Raw genomic sequence first — 25,723 nt, forward strand, 5'->3', positions numbered from 1 at the left:
GGCTTTCCATTTCTTTTGAGAAATGGAGCAGATCTCAACTCTTACCTAAATTTTACCGATATGCCCATGGGAATTTTTTTCTATCATGCCCTTGTTTGTTGTTGATCAAAAGTAGGGCTGGAAATGAGTCGAGCCGAGTCGAACCTGTCTGAGCTCGACTCGACTCGATAAGAATTGGTTCAGCTCGAAACTCGACTCGAGTTCAAAACGAACCTTTTTTTTAGCTCGAGTTCGGCTCGTTTAAAATTCACGAACAACTCGGTTCGGCTCGTTAGGTTCACCTCGTTTGCTCAAATTGCATATTTCAAAACTATTTTTTTCGAAAAAAAAGTTTTTTTTTTTCAACAATATATGTCTTTGACCTTAAAAAACAAAACCTTTAAAACAACAAAAATATAATGCAAAACCTTTAGAAAGGTAGTAGCACTTTATATTTACTACCGTTACTGTAGCATATACTACCACTATTGGTTTTATGTTGTATTTGCAATGCACCGCTCATATATAAATATACTCCTCCTCTCTAATCTTTTGCAAAACTCCCCGATGTGGGACAAGTTTTGTGCACAATTTTGTTTAAAAGCCTTGTGAAAGCATTAACTTTTTTCCCTCTTTCTACTATTACAATTATCGTTGATTTATATTAGAAGAAGTTTGTAATAATTAGTAATAATTTATTAGAAGTGAGAAAAACAAGGTTGTCAACAAAGTTGTCATCAAATGGATGTCAAAATATCATTTCTCTTTATTATTACTAGACACTTGCCATGCTAACGTTAATTATTACAATTAGCAATTAGTAATAATTTATATGAAAAAAGTGCATAATTATTAGAAGAAGTTTGTAATAAATTCTATATTATATGAAAAGTGTGTGTATTATGTCGAGCTGGTTCATGAACCAAACGAGTCGAATCATATTAAGTTCAAGTTCAACTCATTTATTTAACGAGCTTAATTTTCAACTCAAGTTCGACTCATTTGGTTCGTGAACCAAGTTCAATGAACCAATTATCGAATCGAGTATCGAACTATTTTCGAGTTGGTTCGGTTCATTGCCAGCCCTAATCAAAAGTGATGACAAGCTAAATATAATCTTTATATGTTTTTTTATTCTCGCATAAACATTATTTGCATTTCTTTTTAGTAGTAATTGATAATATTTTTAAGACAATTAAAAACTTCAACTTTGAAATAACTTTTTTTAACAACTAACGATATATATATATATATATATATATATATATATATATATATATATATATATCCAATTTATATTTATACTTCTAAATCTTTAGAAAAATATTATTATAAGAGGCCTTCACCTCAAGACCTTCTTTTTGAAGAAAACGAATTTTATCAAAATTCATATTCTGGAAAATCTATTTATGAATGGAATATAGATGGCTTAAATGAAAAGCAAATTATGGATATAATACATCGTATGATCATGTATTCTACTGTTTGTAAACAGCAAGGAAACTTTGATAGTTCTATAGCCCAGTTTATTGTAACTGGATTTGTAGGTCAATTAAGAGGATGGTGGGATCACTATCTTAATGAAGATCAGAGACTTGAAATTCTAAAACATAAAAAAAATTATAGTTAAGGTTGAAGGACCTAGTAATACTATTATGAATACAGAAGAAGAAGATGCAGTTTATACTCTGTGTCTTGCTATACTTCATCATTTTGTAGGATCAAATGTCCCAATAGCTGAAAAATTAAATACTCTCCTTCAAAATTTGAGATGTCCATCTTTAACTCATTTTAGATGGTACAAGGATACTTTTTTATCCAGAGTTTTTCAATTAAAAAATCCTAATGCAGACCATTGGAAATCTAAGTTTGTAGATGGTCTTCCCTATTTGTTTGCAGAGAGGATTAGGCGGTCTCTAAGAAATAAAAATGACGGTATAAATATTAATTACCCAGACTTAACGTATAGCCAAATTATTGGTACATGTATTAATGAAGGATTAACTTTATGTAATGATATAAAGTTAAAAAAATCAATTAAAAAAGCAAAGACTAACAGAAAAACATCAAATAGGAGAATTCTGTGAACAATTTGCTTATGATTTAGGAAAACCTCCTACTGATAAAGGTAAGAGAAGAGAAAAAATTTCTAGTAAGAAATCTCATAGAGATAATAAAGGAATTTATAAGTCCTCTCAAAAGAAGAAACATAAACATAGAAAGAATTTTTCTAGAAATAAATTTAAAGATAAGAATCCTAATAAGGATAATAGAAAAAGAAAAGCAAAAAATTTAGATGTAACATGCCATAAATGTGGCAAAGTTGGCCATTATGCCAATCAATGTTGGACAAAAAAGGCTCTCAATAAAATAGAAGATGAAAATCTTCGTATGCAATTAGAAAAAGTTCTTCTTATTAATCCTGATAGTGAACACAGTGCTAATAACTCCTCAGATAATGACATCGAGGTTATCAATGAATCCTCTTCAGATTCTGAAAATTCAAATACTAATAATGATGATTGTCAGTGTGACTATTGGAAAGCCATTGTTGAAATGAATGGTTTGAATGTTCTTACTAAAGAACAAGATGAAACCTTAAAGGTTTTAGAATCTATTCCAGATAATAGTCTAAGAAGAAAAATGATAGAATTCCTAATAAAGGAAAATTCGAAAAAAGAGACTCCTCTAATTATAGAGGCGCCTTATCAATTAAGTGAAGTTTTATCAAGATTTCATCAGTCTAATGTTAAGGAAGTTCCTGTTTCTACTAATGATCTAAAAAGAGAAATAAATCTCTTAAAAATTGAGATTACTCATATTAAAAGAGATAATAATATATTATCTCAAAGAATTAGTATTTTAGAAAAAGGAAAAAATGTTGACATCTTTAAAGATGAAAATACATAAAATGATAATCCTGAAAAGGGTTATTTAAATCTTTTAGAAAGAGTAACTTCACAAAAATGGTTTGTTAAAATTACTCTTGTCATTAATAAAGAATTTATTCTTGAAGATGAAATAGCCCTAATTGATAGTGGTGTTGATCTTAATTGTATCCAAGAAGGAATAATCCCAACCAAATATTTTGAAAAAACAACTCAATCAATTACTCACGCAGGAGGTAATAAACTCCAGGTTAAGTATAAGTTAACCAACACTTATGTTTGTAATAAAAATGTGTGTTTACCAACTCATTTCATTTTAATAAAAAATCTAACTCAGAATAATATTAGGAACCCCTTTTTTAAATGCTATTATGCCTATCAATAATATTGACCAAAAGGGAATTACTACTTTTTTAAAAGGTAAAAAAATAGTTTTTGAGTTTATTACGGACCCTCAGACTAAGATGTTAAATGAGGTAAAAAAATATGTTACTTAAAAAAGAAAAACAATTATGTTTTCTTAAAGAAGAAATTAATTTCCTTAATATTAACGAGCAACTCAATAAAAATGATGTAAAAAGACAAATTAAGTCTATTGAAAAACAATTTCATGATGAAGTTTGTAACGAGCTTCCTAATGCTTTTTGGGAAAGAAAAAAGCATGTTATATCTTTACCTTATGTTGATAATTTTAATAAAAATCAAATTCCAACTAAACCCAGGCCAGCCCAAATGAATCAAGAATATCTTGATCTCTGTGAAAAAGAAATTCAGTCCCTTTTAGATAAAGGACTTATTAGAAAATCTAAGTCTCCTTTGAGCTGTACAGCTTTCTATGTTAATAATGCAGCTGAAAAGGAACGAGGAGTTCCTTGATTAGTTATAAATTATAAACCTCTTAACAAAGTGTTAAAATGGATTAGATATCCTATCCCCAATAAAAAGGATTTATTGGACAGATTAAGTAATGCTTTAATCTTTTCTAAATTTGATATGAAATCCGGGTACTGGCAGATTCAAATTGCTGAATCTGATAGATATAAAACTGCATTTACAGTTCCTTTCGGACAATATGAATGGATTGTCCTTCCTTTTGGGCTTAAAAACGCCCCTCCTGAATTTCAAAAAATTATGAATGACATTTTCAATGCCTATTCTGAATTTATAATTGTTTATATTGATGATGTTTTGGTATTCTCAAAAAACATTGATCAACATATTAAGCATTTAAAAATATTCAAAGATATTATAAAAAGAAATGGGTTAGTTATATCTGCCCCAAAAATGAAACTTTTTCAAACAAAAGTTAGATTTTTTAGGACATGAAATTCATAATGGAACAATTATTCCAATTCAAAGGAGCATTGAATTTGCTTCTAAATTTCCAGATATCATTAATGACAAGAAACAATTACAAAGGTTTCTTGGAAGTCTGAATTATATTTCAGATTATTACAAAGATTTAGCAAAAGATACATTTATTTTATATAATAGACTTAAAACTAATCCTGGCCCCTGGACAGACAAGCATACTAAAGCTGTCCAAAGAATTAAATCTAAAGTAAAATGTCTTCCTTGCCTTTCTTTGGCCAATCCCAATCACTTCAAAATAGTTGAAACTGATGCTTCAGATATTGGGTATGGTGGCATATTGAAGCAAGTTAATCCTGAAAATTCAAAAGAAGTTTTAGTTAGATTTTATTCGGGTAAATGGAACCCGACACAAGCTAAATATTCAACTATTAAAAAAGAAATGCTTGCAATTATTAAATGCATTTCTAAATTTCAAAGTGATTTATTAAATCAAAATTTTTTGTTAAGAATTGATTGTAGTTCTGCTAAATCAATAATAGAAAAGGATGTAAAAAATCTTGTTTCAAAGCAAATCTTTGCTGGATGGCAAGCCCAATTAGCTGTATTTGAATTTGATATTCAATTTATTAAAGGAGAAAGTAATTCTCTTGCTGACTATTTGACTCGTGAATTTTTACAGGGAAATGACAACCCCTAATAGGGGAAGAGGCAGAGGCCATGGCCCTGGAAGTTATGGCAGAGGTAGGAGTAATAATATATTACCTTACCAAGAGTCAAACATTCCCTTAATAGGGGATTGGACCACAATATCATATAATAAGGGTAAACCATCTTTTACCCAGAAAAAAGAAGAAGCATCTTCTTCTAAGACTTCTGATAAGATAATATCTTATAAAGAAGCAACTGTTAATGAAGAACAGATTTCGGAATATTTCGAAAATCCTGTTACTGAAAATATTTTTCATATTGAAGAAGAAGATGTAGAAATGGCCAATAGTGATGGTTGATTCATAAAAACCAGATACCTTGAATCAAGAGGTTATCCTGGATTGTCAGGAAAATCTAGACCTTATTTAGAAATTCTTTTAAAAATCACAGAATCTGTGACTATCACTCATTATTATCATAATAGTGATCCAAAATTTTTTATAAATTTTTGCAAATGTCATATTACCAAAATATTATCTCCAAAAGAATGGGGATTAGATCCTAATGGAGAAAAGGCTATTAAAGTAGCCGAAGACAAAATTATTTATTTTAATTATTGGGACTATGTCCAAGCTTTTACACAAGCTTTCTATTATCAAAATCCCAAGAATAAACATTCTTGGTTTTTCTCAATTAATCCTCAAATTATCAATAGACCCATACCAAATTGGTTTCTTAATTGGTGGACTAAATTTGGTCCCATTACTAATGAAATTCTGCCAGAAAATCTCGAAGAATTATATAAAAAATGGAGTGATAATAGTCCTCTGATTTCTAAAATTAGACCAGATAAATTAGTTACTGGACAAAGTCCAATGTTGTTCTTTATAAAATTCCAAATACCATGGATATGGAGGTGGTCCCTTATAGTGGCCAGAGACAAATTTAATATTCCAATACTTCAATGAATATTCTTTTATAAATGGTGGTCCAAAATGAGCACTGAAGATGTTCAAGCCTTAATTAAGAATATTGAAAGCGCTATTAAGGAGGACCAAATTAATATAGAAAAGGAACAAAATTCTCAGCCTAACCCATTAATTCAAATGAAGAATTACTTCCAGAGGAAATATCCCACTGAATCTGAAGATCAAATTATGCTCAGAACTTTAGAGTATATGAAGCAACAATTCTGCTCCACTTTTTCAACAAAAACCAATAAGGATGATTCTATGTCAACCTCCTCACAAGGATCTTTTGATACAAATTTAGCAGGCGAATCCCAGCCTGATGATGAACCTATTCCAAAAGATTTCTTTGATGCAATGATCTACACTGTTGGTTCAAAAGGACAAAAGGACAAAGGACCAATGAAATAATTGAAAAAATATTTCAAAGATTCCATCATAATGGAAAATAATTCATTTACCGACAATGGCTACTCTTTCTTTTGGTGTTTGTTGTATTTTTCTATTTTAGTCTTTGTTGATGTGATCGATGGGGCCCACAAAGTGCACCCGGCATCAATAATTGACCCTTTTATCATTTTATTTTGTCGTTTGTAATTATTTTGTTTATCGGTTACCGGCTGTAATAGTGTTGCTTAACTGGTTCAAATAGTGAACCATTTCCCTCTATATATAGAGGTTTTTTGTGCTTCATTAAGCATGCTTTTCTTCAGCATCTTGTACGCTCGTTGTAAACTATTCTCATAAATAAAATCTTTGTTTTCATAATCTCTTTGCTACTGAATACTCTGGTATCCATTCCATAAGCTCTTTTAAGGTTAGTTTTATTCTTTTTCTTTATCTTTAATATTTTATTCTGATATTATATATGTCAGGCTAATTTAAAATAAGTTATGGTGAGTTAAGCATCATGACTAAGGTTCCATCTAATCTGCAAAACCTTCGTAATGTGTGTATATATATATATATGGGGTTTGCTAGGATACACCCACTAGTTTTTATTAAGGTGTGTTTTAACAAAGATATAACTAAAAAGTTGTTAAATACACCTTAAGGTGAATGTTGCTAAAACACACCTAAAAAATAAGTGGGTGTATGTTAGCAACTCCTATAGGCATTTGCTAGGATACACCCGCTTATTTTTTAGAAGGTGTGTTTTAGCAAGTTATAACTAAAAAGTAGTTAAATACACCTTAAGGTGTAGCTTGCTAAAACACTCCCACATATAAACTAGTGGGTGTGTTCTAGCAAATCCATATATATATATATCGTTTTTTTACTGTTATAAGATAGTTACTTAATAAAATCAAAAGTTATTCTTAAAAAAAAAAAGCGTATTGATAATAATATAAACATGTAAGAACAGGAAAAAAAAATAAACATTTGGTAAAAGTGATCTTTAGTAAAAAAAAATGAAATTCTGGAAAAAGAAAAAAAAAATGAAAGGAGGATATCAACAGTGCACATGTTGATGAATGAAGTGGGAGAAACAAGGAAAGACCGTATAACGGGAGTAAAATGAGTCTCAAGAAATCCCATCTCTTTGTATGAGATTGTTAGTTTTAAAAATTTTAACTAAAAAGTCTCACAAAATCCATTATGCCAAGCAATCCATTAAAATCTATACATTTTCGAATACCAAGAGACAATTTTTAAATTGTAAATAATCTTAATTGAATACCACCGAATTTTGTTGAACTCTTTAAAAAATCATTAAAATTCTAATTGAATACCACTGAAATTATTTCTAATCTTTTAAAATCTTGATTGAATAGCTTAAAATTTTTCTATAACCAAAAAGTCTTTTAAAATCTTCCCAAATCACAATTCAATACACCTCCTAACGCCATGCTAAATATGCCAGTTGTAGAGCAAATAAATATGGTGCTTACATAGAAGAGTGATGATGGAAACACCCTCTTTCTTGCTCTAACGTTCGATCTCTGCCTTCAACCATTGAAGTAAGACTGTCCCCTTCGAATTTCCACCTCTTCCTCTCATCACAAGAGGTTTTGTTAGGGACTTTCTTCAAACCTCGCTAACAACAATCGGTGCTATTTTTAAGGTTTTGAGTTACAACGGATGCACATAACATGTTTGATATATTTCTCAAATGAAAATTCATCATGCATTTCTTTCTGAACTCTGCTTTCAAACGCTATTGGCTCCAAAATACGAGTACCCACAAGTTCCAATTACTTTCAGTGTCCCTATATTCCACATTGCAGTCAATATCAACACCACCCCAATTGCAAGACCTCTGCAACATTGTCACCAGCACTGTTGGTGGACTAGATGATCTAGAATCAAGTCTAAATAAGTTTAAGGGTTCTTTAACTTCACCTCTTGTAGCTCAAGTTATTGATTCCGTTAAACACGAGGCACACACTAGAAGATTGCTCAGATTCTTCTTATGGTCGAATAAGAATTTGGGTTGTGATTTGGAAGATAAGGATTATAATTATGGTCTTAGAGTTTTTGCCGAAAAGAAAGATTACACGGCTATGGATATCTTGCTTGGAGATTTCAAGAAGGAGGGTAGAGTCATGGAAGCTCAAACTTTTGGTGTTGTAGCGGAGACTTATGTTAAACTCGGAAAAGAAGACGAAGCATTGGGTATTTTCAAGAATTTGGATAAGTATAAGTGTTTTATTGATGAATTCACGGTTACTGCTATTATTAATGCTCTTTGCTCTAAAGGGCATGCTAAGAGGGCTGAAGGTGTTGTTTGGCATCACAAAGACAAGATTAAAGGCGTGTTACCTTGCGTTTATAGAAGTCTTCTTTACGGTTGGTCTGTAGAGAGGAATGTGAAGGAATCTAGGAGAATTATTCAAGACATGAAGACAAATGGGGTTACCCCAGATTTAGTTTGCTATAATACATTCCTTAGGTGCCTTTGTGAAAGGAATCTCAGACATAATCCTTCAGGACTTGTGCCGGAAGCTTTAAATGTGATGATGGAGATGAGGTCTTATAAGATTTTTCCGACCTCAATCAGTTACAACATTTTGCTTTCTTGTTTGGGGAAGACTAGAAGGGTTAAGGAATCTTGTCAAATACTTGAAGCAATGAACAAATCTGGTGTTGCTCCAGATTGGGTTAGTTATTATCTGGTGGCAAGGGTTTTGTTTCTGAGTGGTAGATTTGGTAAAGGGAAAGAGATAGTGGATCAAATGATTGAAAAAGGTTTGGTACCAAACCATAAGTTTTATTACAGTTTGATTGGTATTCTCTGTGGGGTTGAAAGGGTAAATCATGCTCTTGATTTGTTTGAGAAAATGAAAGGAAGCTCAGTGGAAGGTTATGGACCGGTTTATGATGTGCTCATTCCAAAGCTTTGTAGAGGAGGGGATTTTGAAAAAGGAAGAGAACTTTGGGATGAAGCCACATGTATGGGCATCACTCTTCAGTGTTCAAAGGATGTTTTGGATCCTTCAATAACAGAAGTATATATACCTAAAAGACCAGAAAAAATCAATGTTGTCGATAGCCCAAAAGCTAAGTCTCAGCAGAAACTTTCAAATTATTTTGAGAGAATGAAAATGAGAAAAGCTGCAGCATGGAGGAAGAAAATGAAAAAGAAATCTGAAACATCTTAATTTGTAATTTATGTAGTCTTTGTGAACAATTTATTATAATAATAATACATTAACATTGTATTACTGCAGGTTTGTGCTTAGCACCATATGCTCTCTTTATCGTTGGATTTAAAACTTTGCATGAAAAAACCTTTGTGATCTATCAGTTAAACTGCATCTTATCCTTTGTCAAATTTTACTGTGATTTTATATATGTTAGTTAGTCATAGTCAATGTAAGTTCATATTTTACTGTGATTTTATACTTGTAAGTTAGTCAAACCGTATCCGTATTATTACTGTCATCACTTCTCCCATGGATCCTAAAAGATGAATTGTTAGAAATGCATGCCTTGCTGGTTTTGGAAGCCAATAACGATTGACGAGTGCTTTTGCAAAAATGTTTTAGAATGACGTGAGGTATGTCCATTTTAGGGTTTCCTTCAATCTAACTTGATCCCAAGGTAGATCTTAGACAAACCAATCCACCAGGTTGGTATAGATTGGGGGGCACCCTTTTGGGTTAGGCCAAAACACCTTGTATTTTTTCACTGTCTGACCACTGAATTACTTCCACGCAATACATGCATAGAAAAAGAAGCATCGTTGGAAAAGCTTGAAGGAGAAGCTTCCATTGGTAGGATACTAGGAATCTAACTTCAGAAGGAGAGGGAAGTTACTACTTCAGCATAGTTTTAAAACTAAGCATAGAAGGGAAGCTCTGTCTATTTGATTGATAGGTGCTGACTTGCTGCTGTTATTGATATTCTAAGTTTCTAATGAATCCAGTATTGTTAATTACCCCTTGTCATCCATACTAATCACCATTGCAGATGGCTATGATTCTGTTTTCTCTATGATTAATTAAACTCATAATTAATTTTTTAGGTTTATCTGGTATGATAAAAATGCTCATTTTTCCAAGTTGCATATGTGAATCTAAAAAGGTAGACATTATTACAAGTTACAACATGGAGATAACTGAGAAAACGAGAGCATGATTTTGAAATCTCGCACATGGGTGATTGCATTCATTGGCACATGCAAGTTAATGAAGAGAAATAGACAGGATTCACGTATGGGGATCTTGTGGGGCCATTTTAGCTGCTGGATATTTCTCACCCAACCCAAGACGCTAGTTGCAACAATACAATAATGAGCAAATAGTCACTTTAGTCCCGACTCTGCACCTCGCTGTCACATAGGTCCCTGACTCAGGATTAAATACAAACAAGTCTCTGACTCTACACTTCCGTTATCACTTTAGTCCCTGCCGTTAAAAAAATCTGTTAAGTGATGATGTGGCATGCTGACAAGGAGTATGACGTGTCACAGGGACTAAAGTGAAAGTAAAAAAATGGTCACTTTGGTCTCTGAATCGAAAATCAATATCCTCAATTTACTGTTAGATCCCTGACTGTGTATACTTACTGTCAGTTAGGTCCCTGAATCGAAAATCAATATCCTCAATTTACTATTAGGTCCTTGACTGTGTATACTTACTGTCAGTCAGGTCCCTGATAGTAAACACGAAATTAGGGGTCAAAATCCAAATGCACGTCTGAATGAACTACAAATGCTTACATCTTTCATGCCAACTCCAAGGGGTCTGAGGCCAACTATGTGATGTTTGTTAGTTTATTTATGTACCGAAATTGCTAAATTATAAGCACAACTGTGGTGCGAAATTTTGTTTAATATTTTGCTGAATCATTATGTAACGACTTGTTGAATTATATGCCTAAATATGGTGCAATCTTTTAATTACTCTATGGTTGACATTAATGACTTAATAGTTATGTTATGGAAACATTTGTTATTAAACTATGGAATCATTCTTACAAGTGTTATAATAACATTTTGATATTTAGCACAAATACCTTAGTGTTGAGTAAGCAGCATGTTAAATTAACAACTTGCCAAAGATCTTAGTGAAATTTGGTGTTTAATGTCAGGGACCTAACTGATAGTAAGTACACATAGTCAGGGACCTAACAGTAAATTGAGGATATTGATTTTCGATTCAGGGACCTAACTGACAGTAAGTATACACAGTCAGGGATCTAACAGTAAATTGAGGATATTGATTTTCGATTCAGGGACCAAAGTGACCATTTTTTACTTTCACTTTAGTTCCCGTGACACGTCATACTCCTTGTCAACGTGCCACATCATCACTTAACAAATTTTTTTAACGGCAGGGACTAAAGTGATAACGGAAGTGTAGAGTCAGAGACTTTTTTGTATTTAATCCTGAGTCAGAGACCTATGTGACAGCGAGGTGCAAAGTCAGGGATTAAAGTGACTATTATTACCATGGAAGTGGAGTTCACGCGCTTCCCAATCCATTGTCCTGCTTTGCTAATGTGATGTTATGTAACGTGTATTCGTGTAATGTGTTTCTTCCTAGAAGATGCTATGTTATGTTGTAATAGTAGATGAACTGAAAAACACGTTGATGTTGTAGAGCGCACAACTGACCACAGACAACAAAGGGTCCATTTGACAGAACAGCCAAAGCTGGATTTCTTAGATTTAGATGCGTGGGGTTTTTATTTTCTCTTTTCTCAGTAATTTTGTACTATGTCTTAAAATATCATTTTAACCGTAGAATTTTCCTAGTAGCAGCATGTACCAATTCAAACTTCTATTGACTGATAATGATACTACTAATCAATTGGCATGTTTTTGCCTTGGGTTAGCAACTTTTTCTCAATTGCCATGCCTAATGTCGTCTAGGTAAGTGTCTGGTTGAAACTTGTTAGTCTTTTTTAACTTGTCCGATAGAGTAATGTCCCAACTTTCCTTTTTAGCTAAAAAATATGAAATATTTATTAATTGGACATAATGATTAAAAAAGCCATAAAAACGTGTAATAAATAAATAAAAAAATCTAATTGCACCGCATAGGCCAGTGATTGAAATTTGATTTGATAATCGTATTAGGTTAAGTACCATCAAGCATTCATCAATTCAATCAAAGTATATGAGCTAAAAAAAAATGTTCACATTGGAATATTAACATAAACATTACTAGTATTAAAAAAAGAAGACCCCCAATGAGAATGAGAAACACGTCTTTGTTGCTTCTTTCCCCATTATAGTATGAATTTTAGTTCCTAAACCCAGCATGTAGAAAGTAGAAAAAAATTATATCTTCTTATATCTTCCAAATTTCCATAATTGAACTTTGGTCTGTTATCATCAATCAAATTCCATATACTCATATACTCATCATCTCTCACTGAGAGTGAGTAAGTCACTGAAAAAACTCAAAAATAAAAATGGGAAAAGAGAATGGTTCACTTCACAACAGAAGCAGCAGTGCAGGTTTACCAACCACAGCAACAAACTCCAACAGCAAAAACCGTCGTGGTCGTCAGATCTCAAAAACATTCAACAACGTTAAAATCACTATCCTCTGTGGCTTCGTCACCATCCTCGTCCTACGTGGCACCATCGGCGTTAACCTCATTTCCTCCGACTCCGACGCCGTTAACCAAAACATGATCGAAGAAACCAACCGCATCATCGCCGAGATCCGATCCGACGCTGACCCATCTGATCCTGATGACAAAGATAACACCTTTTTCAATCCAAATGCCACTTTTACCCTCGGCCCCAAAATCTCCGATTGGGATTCTGACCGTAAAGCTTGGCTAAATCAAAACCCTGAATACCCGAGTTTTGTTCGAGGTAAAGCTCGAATTTTGCTTCTTACTGGGTCTCCTCCTAAGCCTTGTGATAACCCAATTGGGGATCATTATTTGTTGAAGTCTATTAAGAATAAGATTGATTATTGTAGATTACATGGGATTGAAATTGTTTATAATATGGCTCATCTTGATATGGAGTTAGCTGGTTATTGGGCTAAATTGCCTATGATTAGGAGGTTAATGTTGTCACACCCTGAAGTTGAGTGGATTTGGTGGATGGATAGTGATGCTTTTTTTACTGATATGGTTTTTGAGCTTCCTTTGTCTAAGTATGATGATTATAATTTGGTTATTCATGGTTACCCTGATTTGTTGTTTGAGCAGAAGTCATGGATTGCTATCAATACTGGTAGTTTTCTTTTTAGGAATTGTCAATGGTCTTTGGATTTGCTTGATGTTTGGGCTCCTATGGGTCCGAAAGGTCCTGTGAGGGAAGAGGCAGGAAAGATTTTGACGGCTAATCTTAAGGGGAGACCGGCTTTTGAAGCGGATGATCAGTCTGCGTTGATATATTTGTTGCTGTCGAAGAAGGAGAAGTGGATGGATAAGGTGTTTCTTGAGAATTCTTACTATTTGCATGGTTATTGGGCTGGGTTGGTTGATCGGTATGAGGAGATGATTGAGAAGTATCATCCGGGATTAGGGGATGAGAGGTGGCCGTTTGTGACGCATTTTGTGGGTTGTAAGCCGTGTGGAAGTTATGGTGATTATCCTGTTGAGAGGTGTCTCAGTAGTATGGAGAGGGCATTCAATTTCGCTGATAATCAGGTGCTCAAACTCTACGGGTTCAGGCATCGCGGTCTGTTGAGCCCGAAGATTAAGAGAATTAGAAATGAGACAGTTACTCCTTTGGAGTTTGTAGACCAGTTTGATATTCGAAGACATTCTACAGAAAGCACTGAATCAAAAAGCTAGTGAGAATAACTAGATTAATTGGTGATTATTACAGATAGTGGTTGATTAGAAGTGGAATTTTATTGTGACAGTTCACATGTAACTTATGCTTGTTCTGTTGTCTTGGTATCTCTTTGAAATGTTAGGATACAATTCTTTTGCAAGTTATTTTCTTTCTGCTGTGTTTGAACTATCAACAAACAAATTTTATTTGTTGATCTTCTTTATACTGAGCTTCCACTGTATTTTCTCTTTTGGAGCATGAATTCAACTTAATATACTTTACATTCCCTCTTGATTTTTATTTTTTAAAATTTGTAATATGAATTAACAACTGTATTTTTGGCCCTTGTGTTTCCAAATTCCAAGATAAGGCAAAAGAAATAAAAGTATCATTTTCAACACAAAGATGTCTAATAGTTAGCTCAAAATATAATTTGAAGTGAACTTTTTTATAAACGATACACAACTTTGACTTTTGGACAATGTTTCGGTTCACAATTATCCCCAAGATAGCAGTTAATCCAGAATAGGATGCTTTGACATGTAAGTTGTAACGAGAGGAGAAATATCTATATCATGCATGTGAATATTGTGCATGTTTGTTATTACAACGGTGAGCCACTGCTTGTTCAAAAAAAAAAAAAAACAACAGTGTGCCACCGTGAACATGGTCCTGACTGTGATATCACACTTATACGCCGTATTGTGATTCTGATAAATTCATCGTAATACCAAGCATGTAGTTTGTTGCAGCATTATTTGTATATTAGGAAATCTTTCAAATACAGATAATGTGGTCCAAGCATGTAGTTTGTTTCACAATTAATTCTGTTGTCAATTTACATGCTAACTAACACCTGCAGAACCACGCAAATTGCAAAGGACAGATGAAAGTACCAAGTAGTGGTACTTCCAAATGGAAAGAAGAAAGATAGTCTCATTGTACATTGTACAGAAAAGCTCTTTACCAAAGCTCTTCATGAATGTGGTTTACAATAGCTACTATGTTCACAAACCTTAGCCAATATCAGTTGACCACTTTTGCTGCCAAAGCTTTGTGACATTCTATCAGTGTTTCATTCATTTGTGCAGCCTGGTTCAAATGTTGGCAATTTTCTGCAAAATTAAAATATCACAGTTAGCAAAGCAATACCAAAGAAATGAAAGCAAATCAGGAAACTGCAAAAAAAAAAAAAAAAACTATGGCTTCTAGTGAATGAATGAAAAGAAACCACACAGAGACACACATAAATGTACTAGGCCTTTATCTTTGTAGACCTTGTTTTGATTAAGAAATGCATGTAAATAAAGACACAGAAAAAAAGATAAATGGATAAAAATAATGTAAAATAACTTGTGTTTGATTGATTATGTGTTGAATATACTATACTATTATGAAACCGAGAAACAAACTTATTTTCATTAGATTGAATCAATAGAGTACAATCACTATATATATACATTGCATTGTACTATCAATCTACTAAAATTGTACTACATCACAGTTGCTTGTACTGCAAGTTAGTGGTGACTGTACTACATTAGTTACTTCTATTGCAAGTAACAGCTGTCTCCTCCTCATTGGTTGGAGAAAGCTCATGGTGTAATAGCCCCCACAAGTTGGAGGTTGGTATATGTTGGCCATCCCCAACTTGGATAGAAGATTGTTGAATGGTTGAGGAAGTAGAGACTTAGTGAAGAAATCTGCAACTTGGTCCTTTGAAGAAACTGGTAGCAGTTTGAGAATTCTTGCTTGGACCTTCTCTCTGACTATATGACAATCAATCTCTAAGTGTTTGGTGCGTTCATGGAACACAGGATTGGTTGCTATGTGAATTGCACTAAGATTGTCACAATATATTACTGGTTTCTTTGTGCATTGAATATTCAAGTCCTTCAACAAGTACAACAGCCATTGCATTTCACATGATGCTGAAGCTAGTGCTCTATACTCAGCTTCTGAGGAAGATCTTGACACTGTAAGCTGCTTCTTGGTTCTCCATGAAACAAGAGATTTGCCTATGAAAAAGCACTGGCCAGATATGGATCTTCTGGTGTCCTTGCATCCTGCCCAATCAGCATCTGAAAACCCTTGAATGTGCAATTCTGAATCTCTGGGGAAAAATATACCTGGATAACCCTTGAGATATTTAAGAACTCTCATGCCAGCATTGTAATGAAATGGATCAAATGATTGCATCTTTCCCACGCAGTTCGGTTCAAATCGTCTTCATCAGGTTCAGGAGTAGATCCATTGATGAAGCGCAAGCTTGTTTTTGGCGCCAAGTGCTCGTTGCATGGATCTGCTCCAAGCTAGGTAATTGGAACCGGTGAGAAGAGGCGTAACCGTCACGGTATTGGGACCTTCACTAGGATGAACGTAGAAAATGGAATCGGTATCTGCATGAGGTTGTTGACGAACCATAATGAATCAATGAAGAACGAGAAAACAGAGAGATATGAAAATCTGGAAAATTTCCAGAGAAACTGAACAAAACCGAACAAAAATCAATGAATTCACAACGAATTCAAAGAAAAGATGATGAATTCACAATGAATTCAACGTGAAACAGAGGAAAATTGAGGAAGAAACCGCGAGAAAACGCGAGAAAAGTGCAGCGGAAAGAAGGAATCAAGGATCGTAACAAACTCTCTCTTCAAAGAGAGCTCTTGATACCATATTATAAAACTGAGAAACAAACTTATTTTCATTAGATTGAATCAATAGAGTACAATCACTATATATATACATTGCGTTGTACTATCAATCTACTAAAATTGTACTACATAACAGTTGCTTGTACTGCACGTTAGTGGTGACTGTACTACATTAGAGTTACTTCTATTGCAAGTAACAGCTGTCTCCTCCTCATTGGTTGGAGAAAGCTCATGGTGTAATATATACAATAAGCAAAACTTTCATACTGGTTAAAAGGACATGATCTACCGTGCCTAGCCTTGCTCCGCTATTTTCCGCGTGTAGTGCGTCAATTTTCCCTCGTTGAGGGGTTCGTGGCGCCCCACGTTCATTCAACAACTTCCGACTTCACATCATGATCTGTTGTGCGCAACCCTTCCACAAAACATGCTTACTTACTCATCGCTTCTTGTGATTAGTGGGTGCTGTAACGCCCTCCTTTTTATTTAATTATTTTAATTAGTTTTAGAATATATTTATATATTTATATGATGTATATGAGGGATATATGATTTGTTGAGATTAGATGTCTTTTTATAATTTAGTTAATATATTTTGTTGAGCAATATTTTGTTATGTTATATGTTGGTATTTACTAGCATAATATATTTGTTAATTGTTATAGATATATATTTGTTATTTGGTGTATTATTATATATTTAGTAGAGAAATATTATTTATTAGAATATGAGGATTATTAGTGTGAGTAAAATTGGAGGTTAGAATAGAAAGAAGAATAAGTTGTTGTGCCTAAATAGATTTGGGAAGAATATTTTAGTATTATAAATAGAGAAGCTTAGGTTAGAAAGAGTTTACCAAAAACCGCTTTTTGGAAAAGAGGAGAACAAGAAAGAAGAGAAGAGAAGAGAAAAGTCAAGAGAAGAGGAGAAGACCTTAGGAAAGAAGAATGTTGCTGCTGATTCAGGAATTAATCTAAGGTGAGGGTGAGACTATCTTGCATTAATATTAATTTGTTAAATCATTAAATTACATCTAACAAGTTGGGGAGAGTTTGTGAGAATTTGCGAATTAGGGTTTTGAGAGAGATTTGATGATTAGATGATGAAAACTTGTTGAATTGATGTAGAAATTGTGTACAGACCTTAGATAATCCATAAGATGATTATTGGAAGTAGTTTTGAGGTTAGCTCCATGAGATTAGGTGAAACTTGAAGAAAATCTGCATTCTGCCCGAATTTTGATATTAAAACTGGTATTGATCGGTGCGGTGCATTCTGCCCGAATTTTGATATTAAAACTAGTATTGATCGGTGCAGAATTGGTCTTAGGTGTAACACGAAAGTTGTAGATATGGATGTTAGCTTTCTAATTCCGTTGGTCTCACGTCAAAACGATTTATAGAACTTGAGTTATGGTCAAATTACTGCACGTAGGTCACAGTGATTTTTTATGGACTTTCAGCACAACTTTTCCGAATTTAAAATGAAAACTGGTATTGATAGGTACAAAATTGGTCTTAGAAGTAAACATGAAAATTTTAGATAATTTTGTTAGCTTTCTAGTGGCTTTGGTTTGACATGAAAATGATGTTTGGTCTTTGAGTTATGATGAAAATACTACAGGGAGGTCTTAGCGAAATTGTACGGTGACAACATTCTCTGTTTCAAGTTTTTGCGTTTTGTTCATATGTTTCTGTTTTGAATTGATCCTTGTTGTAAACATGAAAGTTGTTGATATTTGTGATATCTTTCCAGTAGCTTTAGTTTGACATGATAATATATTGTGGATAATTTATTATGTTTTTACAAAGATACATAGTGAATTATTGTTGATGTTTAAATACGATGTTATATGAAGTTGTTTATGATTGATGAATATGATGTTTTAAGATGTTGTTTATTATAATTTGATATTGTTATATTATGATATGACATGAATTATTTATGTGATCCATATGTTGTCAAGATGCAAAGATGTTAAGATGTTAAGACGCTAAGATGATAAGAGTTGTTAAGTCGTCGTGTCGTTATGAAGTCATCAAGTTGTTAAGATGTATGTTGTCAAGATGTCAAGATGTTAGGATGCCATAGATGTTCATGAAGTTGTCTAAGTTGTACGAAAGTTATGTCGTTGCATTAGAGTTGTGTCGTTGCATAGTCAGAGATGGGGGCTTAATGCCCGACAGGTCCTTTATGACCTTAGAGATGGGGGCTCAATGCCCGACAGGTCCTTTATGACCTTAGAGATGGGGACTTAATGCCCGACAGGTCCTTTATGACCTTAGAGAAGAGGGCTTAATGCCCTGGTGGTACCACATGCATAATGAAGATGTCTAAGATGATTTAAGATGATTTGAGAAGTAGAAGTTGCATAGTCGAGTCGAAGTTGTTAAGATGTTGAGATGTCAAATTGTCAAGTTGTTAAGATGTCAAGTTGATAAGTTATTAATGAAGTGCTATGATGAATGAAGACGAATGATTTATGATAAGATGTTACGTGAGTTATAATTATGTTGATATATGAAGTTGATTACGAATTTGATTATGAAGTTGTTTTCGGTAATGCTATGTTTTGATAATAATACTTATGTGAAATTACATGATGATGCTTATGATTATATTTGATATTAGGTGTTGATGCTTATAAATAATGTTTGATGAAATGTGGTGACGTTTGTGATTAATATTGATGTTATGTGATGATTGTTGGAGACTATTATTTGATGATATATGATGATGTTAAGATTAGTAATTGATAATATATGAAGATGTATATGATTAGTATTAAGATAGTTTTACGACCAATATAAGAAGATTAATGACACTGGTTAAGGAAGTTTAAGTCGTTAGATATGATTAATGAATTATAAGATGTTTAAGTTGTTGAATGTACTTTATATGATTTATATGCTTAATATTATTGTTTGAGAAATCTCACCCCTCTGCTTGGAAATGTTGCTCTTCGTATGGGTAACTTGCAGGTAACCAGGATTAGTTGCGGTCGTGAGTGGACTCCTCACAAGTATGTCTTAGGTGCTCTGATACGTAACGGGATGAGATTATGTCTTCTATTTCTATTCCTTACGTATTACTTATAGATTTTTATGAATAAATGTTGAACAAGACTTGAGATTTTTATGATGAGGCCTGCGTGCCAAAGACTTTTTATGTTGAATGAACTAATTCCGCTGCGATGTTTTGAATTACTTATGTTAAATGATTTTGAAGAATAAATTGCTATTTATTCAGTTTATGAATTTTTAGGAAGTGTAGCATTCCGTTAAAGTTGAATTACTCTGATTTTTAATTATGAAATTTTTACGTTGGGAAAACGAGGTGTTACAGGTGCTATAAACAGGGATTGTGGCCTTAGTGCCTCATTATCCAGTTTTATTGAGCCTTGACTCGGTCTAATGTCTTCAAGACCCACGTATTAGTCAATAGACTCGGGAAAGAATTGGTTGACCTTCGTTCGGCTGAAATAACACTTGCTTAATTTACCATTGATTGGGGGAACACTCAACTGACCTTTAATCTCCTGTCTGCCGATTTCGGCTAAGAAATCTGCCGATTTTGGCTAAGAAAATAATTATTTTTAGATGTACACAAATGACCACTACATTGCATTATGCGACATAACTGAACTAACTACGCGTGAACAATGTGATCATTGTGACATAAAAATAGGAAACTAGTCATTATAAACCTTTTCTTTGGCTTGCGATTCACTTGCTCCAACGGTTACCGCGATTTTCTCTACTCTTCTAGCGATATCCTAGCTGATGGGAATATGATTTTCTGTATAAATAACTTCTTTTTACCCGGCTTGTTCTCCAACCTTGCACCTTTTGTTGTTCTTTCACTGTGACTTCCTATTCACCAAGTAATTCATCATGGTACACCCTTCAAGCCCTAAACCCAATACTAAGAAAGAAATTCACGACCCTCATTTTAAAATCACTCAGTTTTAGTCCTTCTATTATATTTTTTGTTTTAGAAAATGGTGAAAGTGAAGTTTTTAATGAGTTTTTTTTTTTTTTAATTTCATGAGTGTTGATCACTCTATACCATCTAGTTGTATGTCACGTCATTTAAAAAAAATGTTAAATCACTATTTTTAAATACAAAAATTTGATGGAGAAATCAAAACTAGTGGTTTTAAAAGGGAAGACCAATTTTCTATTAACTATTTATTAAAATTGATGCCATGTGAATTTCCAATTTTACCCCTAGGAAGGGCAATTTGGTAATTTCATAATTCATTAACCTTGGAGAGTGCCACCTCATAATTCTATATTTATTTTATATTATTTTCTTTTTTATTTTATATTTATTTTATAAGAATAAAAATAATCTTAAATTCAGTTGCTTCTACATTGTCGTTGTGGGAGATTAAAGTATCGTTTGACCCGACTTTTTTCCAACTTCTATACATTTTTAAGGAGAAGTTAGGCCAAATACAATATCAATTAAGTACTTACTAAAAAAGGTACTTTTTTTAATGTATAAAATTGAGTGGAATGAGCTTTGGCCAAAAGTTGTTGAATGCTACTTCAAAAAACTACTTCTCGACAATTTATTTCACAAGCATCTCTCTTCAATTCACGTTGGGAACCTTTTCTTTTATTTTTTGTTATTATATTTCAAATATGTTTTTTCTTCCATTTAATTTTTTTTAACCGTTCTATTTAATTTTTTTAAGCAGGTTTCATTTAATTTTATTACCTTTTTTTCAAAGGAGTTTTATTATCTTTTTATCACTTATATATTTAATTTCAATATCGTTTAATCATCACAACCTCACAAATATTTTTATTCACGCTGTCATTTAATGATACCAAATATTTTTATTTTCTTTCTTCAACCTCGCTAATATATACACACACATTAGCGTTTAGAGTAATACTTTATGTGTTTCTATTTTTTGTTACGCTAATGCATATAATTTTTTTTGGCGTTGCATAATGCATATGATTATTTTTATAAAACTTTGATTTTAATTAAAAGTAAAATTGTAGATGTCTTTTCTTCAAAAAGGGTATAGATGCCTAAAAAAATTATACTTATATATATATATATATATATATATATATATATATATATTGCACTTTTATAGTGTAACAAACTATGCATATCTTTTTCTTATTAAAAAAACTTAACATATATGTTTTCATGACACCAACAATGTAACAAATATAATATCATATAATATAAATTCTTATATTTTTGAAAGACACCAAAAATATGGTATTCTTATAACGAAATTTGTTATAGAGTATAATTGAAATAGAAAAAACCAACTATTTTAATATTATTTATGTTATTATTTCAGGCTCCTTAAATTGTTTCTCCTATTCAAATATTTAACAAGTCATTTATATGATCATACAAATTTGTATTCATGTTACACAAAATAAACGTTATTGAGTAAATATAGTATTTGTAAAAAACAATATCTTTTATTTTTTAATATTTTTAGCCTTCAGAAAATATTTTATACATTTTTTTATTTATTTTGTTAATTCATAATAAATTCAAAGTTTTTTTCTCGTGAGCTTAGCTCAGTTGATAGGAACAATGCATAAATATATGCCAAGTCCGGGGTTCGAACCCCGGACACCATAAAAAAAAAATCAAAGTTTGTACAATATTTTGCCAAACAACATTTAACTTAAAAATAGCTTTAAAACTAAAAAAAACAAAGAAACCAAACAACTTTAGCTTCTTTCTTAAAGTCCTTTATTTTAACTTTGTTTTGAAGTAACTTTTAGACTGTAAAAAATATTGGCCAAACGGTATCTAAGTTCAACTTGGAACACCGTTTCACTTTCTTCTTCATAAGAGGTCATTTTCTTCCTTTTTTTCATGGTTCTGAGAGCATGCATGACTTGAGTTGACTGATTTTTATGGCTTGAGGGGTTCATTTTTCGACACTGTTTTAGTTTTTTTCTTCATCATAGGTAGTTTTCTTCCTTTTTTTTCACGATTCTGCATTTTAATGGTTTTAGTTTTTTGTTTTTTTTTCAATTGTTAGTGGATTATGTACCATAAATTGATATGTTGCATGGCGGTAGAAAAATATTCCTTTGTTATGTGGAGTATAGTGTCATGATGATTGAATTTTAGCCATGGTAAGGTTTTGACACAATTGTTATTTTAGCTTATGGTACTGTAGTTGAAAAAAATTGATGCATGTGGGTTATTTTTGTTTTTGTGAGTAATCCTAAAGCTGTAACAATTTTCATATTTGGTTTATTCTTTCCTATATCATTGAGCCGTACGAAAGTTGATTCGTGTAAATTTGTTTTGGTCATATCATTGAGGTCTAGAAAATTGATGATACAGAAATTTGTGCATTTAAGATCAGGTTGATTTGATGATACATAAATTGATCACATAGAAATATGTTAGCTTCTTTCGATATCAGAATGAACAAAGGGAATAAAATTAAATGATGTATTATTGTATTTCCGTATAGGACTTTCAATGTCAATGGATTATGACTACATTAAGGATCTCAAAAATGATTTGGACATTTGGAAAATAGGATTTGGAGTGCTAGATTCTTGGATTGTGACTGGTAGTAATGAGAATCAACATATGAAGCTCATTATTTGTGATTCAAAGGTTAGATGAGTTAGTTAAGATTTGTTGTAATTTCCTTTATGATTTATCAATGTTACTTATTAGTGTACATTTTGATTTATTTATATTTTTTGGTTTCTTTCTTGGATTTAGGGTGATCGAGTTCATGTAATAACTCGATATAGAGAATTGGAGCAATGGAAGACTTTGATCGAGGAAAACAAGACTTATACTTTGTATAATTGTCATGAGTTTGATAATGACATTGCATTTAATCCTTTTAAGGTTATTTTTGGTTTTGGTGAAAAGATGCAGAAATATGACAAGTTAACTAACGTTCTTACTCATGAATTTCGCTTTAAGTCATTTAAGGAAATTCAAGATGGAAAATTCAAAACTGACGTTTTATATGATATAATTATGTGCTTTATTTTATTTCTGTGATTTCTCCGATTATAATGTTCTTATAGATGTTTTTTTTTAAGAAATCATCGGGCTTCTTCATGAGATTGTCAAGACAACCAATTGGGACTGGAAAGAAACCATGTACGAACATTGTGTTGAAAGATAAAATGTATTATCTTCTAATTTGTCAGCATCAGATGACAGTATTTTTTTAAAGTTTGATAATGACCTGAAAGATGTATTTCCTTATCCAGCGGGAATATGGTTGATGTAACACTATTGGAAAAATACTTCGTAGCTTTATCATTTACCATCTATTTACTTTGAGTTCTTTGCTTCCATTTTGTAGCCAATGGCAACCCAAATATATGTAACAATTGGTCAGGTTCGAGGTTGCTCATCAACCTACATCATCCGGTTGTTGAGAAGTTTAAGACTTGGTAAGTTTGCATTATGATTTCACAATACAATGTTAGAGTAACTTATTATTTCACAATCTGATTTGATTATTTTTTGACCATGTTTCTTGAATTGTTGTCGTGACCTTAACACTTCTCAAGCTCAGAGTCAAAGCTTCAGTCAGAACTTAAGTCAGAGTTCGACTTCTTCTCAACGTACTTCGTACGACGATTTTTTCAATCTGTCTCAAGTTAGGCCAATTGTTGAATTTATAAACTTAGTCAAGGTCTGTTTTTTTATGCACAAACATGCTTTGAGTTTTTTTACGCACAAATTAAAAATACATATTGCATTATTCTTTATTTCATGTGCATAATTTGTGTTAGGATACATACTACATCACTATTTGGAAAAAACTAAATTCAATCCTAACCAGTTTGGATGGTATTATGAGAGTTGCACCAAATATTCGAAGACATCAATGTCAAATGGTGCTAGCTATAAATGTACATGCGGGAGTGATGCTAAATTTTCATTTGTTTCAACAATGTTAATTGGCCAATGGGGTACATATAATCCACATGCATGCATTTATCTAGACTTATAGGAATATAAATTAGAAGTCATGGTACATTTTCTTTAGCTTAAAATCAGTTATTCTACCTTCATTTTATAAATTATATGTAACTATATTCGCATACATCTTATCCATGTTAATTTGCATTAGACTAATATTGCAGTTATTTCTCTGTTTAGCATTTCTCAAACGAGGTGTCAAGAACAATTTTGAAAGAAAAGCCCAAAACAATCACTCTCATTGATGACCAGACGCAGAGAAAGTATAAGTGTCGTCTCATTACCGCCGAAAGAGCAAGCTATGAAAAATACTTGGGTGGGTAGCGGTTCAATTTCTGTAGAGAACATGTGATGGAAGAAAGTGGTAAGCTCATCTTTGATCTCGAAAAGTCACTGAAGAACTTGCACGTTTGAGTTATTCCAAAGTAGATCTTTGTCGTTGAACTATTTGAACTTCTACTATTTTGGCGTATCGCTTTGGACTGTAATCGTAAACTATCTTGACTTTGGGATGCCATTTGTTCTTTTCATTTTGTCTGATGTAAATATTGGCAAAAATCCCTTTTTGGTTAGTCTATGACACTTGCAGTTTCTTTTATAAACCTAACTATTATGTAACGTTAATCTGCACATTGTTGGTTCCTTCATTGGTTCCAATTAGTATCATGTTAATTATAATGTTGTTTTCCTAATCTCTTGAACAAAATAGAACATGCTCTTTTCCTACAGCAAATCTTTATAATGCTTTGGTAAATGTTTTAGAAATGTACATATAGCTAAGATTTGTGCAATATGCTTGCTTGATTTTCACATTTATGAACGACATCAATTTCTTAGAAAAATGCAGCTATTTCTCTTAATTTGCCCATTTATCCTTTATAACAAAGTTTTTTTTAAAAATACAGTAAAAGTGATTTATTTAGAATATCCGAGTTTGTGCAATATTCATTAATTTGCTCATTTTTCATTTGGAACAATTTTTTTACAAGATACGTTATTCAACCCGTGCGAAGCACGGGTTTGTAACTAGTTTTGTCAAAAAAAAAAAGGGGAAGACCAATTTTGTGAGTGAGTGAAAATATAGGGATGTTAATTGTAATTTAAGTTTAA

General features: G+C 32.5%; 2 protein-coding genes and 1 long non-coding RNA gene across 3 annotated transcripts; 2 read left to right on the forward strand and 1 right to left on the reverse strand.

The window, feature by feature from the left end:
* Positions 1–4,236: 4,236 nt before the first annotated feature.
* LOC146901921 (uncharacterized) lies at positions 4,237–7,818 on the reverse strand. The gene is made up of 2 exons (XR_015022613.1): positions 7,690–7,818; positions 4,237–4,534 (listed from the first exon to the last, which is right to left on the reverse strand). It is a non-coding gene; the product is annotated as an uncharacterized LOC146901921 (long non-coding RNA).
* A 105-nt stretch (positions 7,819–7,923) lies between these two features.
* On the forward strand, positions 7,924–9,572 carry LOC146901922 (Pentatricopeptide repeat (PPR) superfamily protein). Its single transcript, XM_085735234.1, has one exon. It carries the CDS (start codon positions 7,924–7,926, stop codon positions 9,397–9,399), a length of 1,476 nt encoding a protein of 491 aa, XP_085591360.1. The 3' UTR covers positions 9,400–9,572.
* A 2,780-nt stretch (positions 9,573–12,352) lies between these two features.
* LOC146901923 (putative xyloglucan 6-xylosyltransferase 5) lies at positions 12,353–14,285 on the forward strand. The gene has a single exon (XM_085735235.1). It carries the CDS (start codon positions 12,662–12,664, stop codon positions 14,006–14,008), a length of 1,347 nt encoding a protein of 448 aa, XP_085591361.1. The 5' UTR covers positions 12,353–12,661; the 3' UTR covers positions 14,009–14,285.
* Positions 14,286–25,723: the final 11,438 nt, after the last annotated feature.

The sequence above is a fragment of the Medicago sativa genome, chromosome 8 (genome assembly GCF_051527215.1).
Source record: "Medicago sativa cultivar Bolivia chromosome 8, Bolivia_mono, whole genome shotgun sequence".
Classification (NCBI taxonomy): Eukaryota; Viridiplantae; Streptophyta; class Magnoliopsida; order Fabales; family Fabaceae; genus Medicago; species Medicago sativa.

Excerpts from the sequence above, each read along its gene's own strand:
- LOC146901923 (XM_085735235.1), top strand. The coding sequence starts at position 12,662 with ATGGGAAAAGAGAATGGTTCACTTCACAACAGAAGCAGCAGTGCAGGT.
- LOC146901922 (XM_085735234.1), top strand. The coding sequence starts at position 7,924 with ATGCATTTCTTTCTGAACTCTGCTTTCAAACGCTATTGGCTCCAAAAT.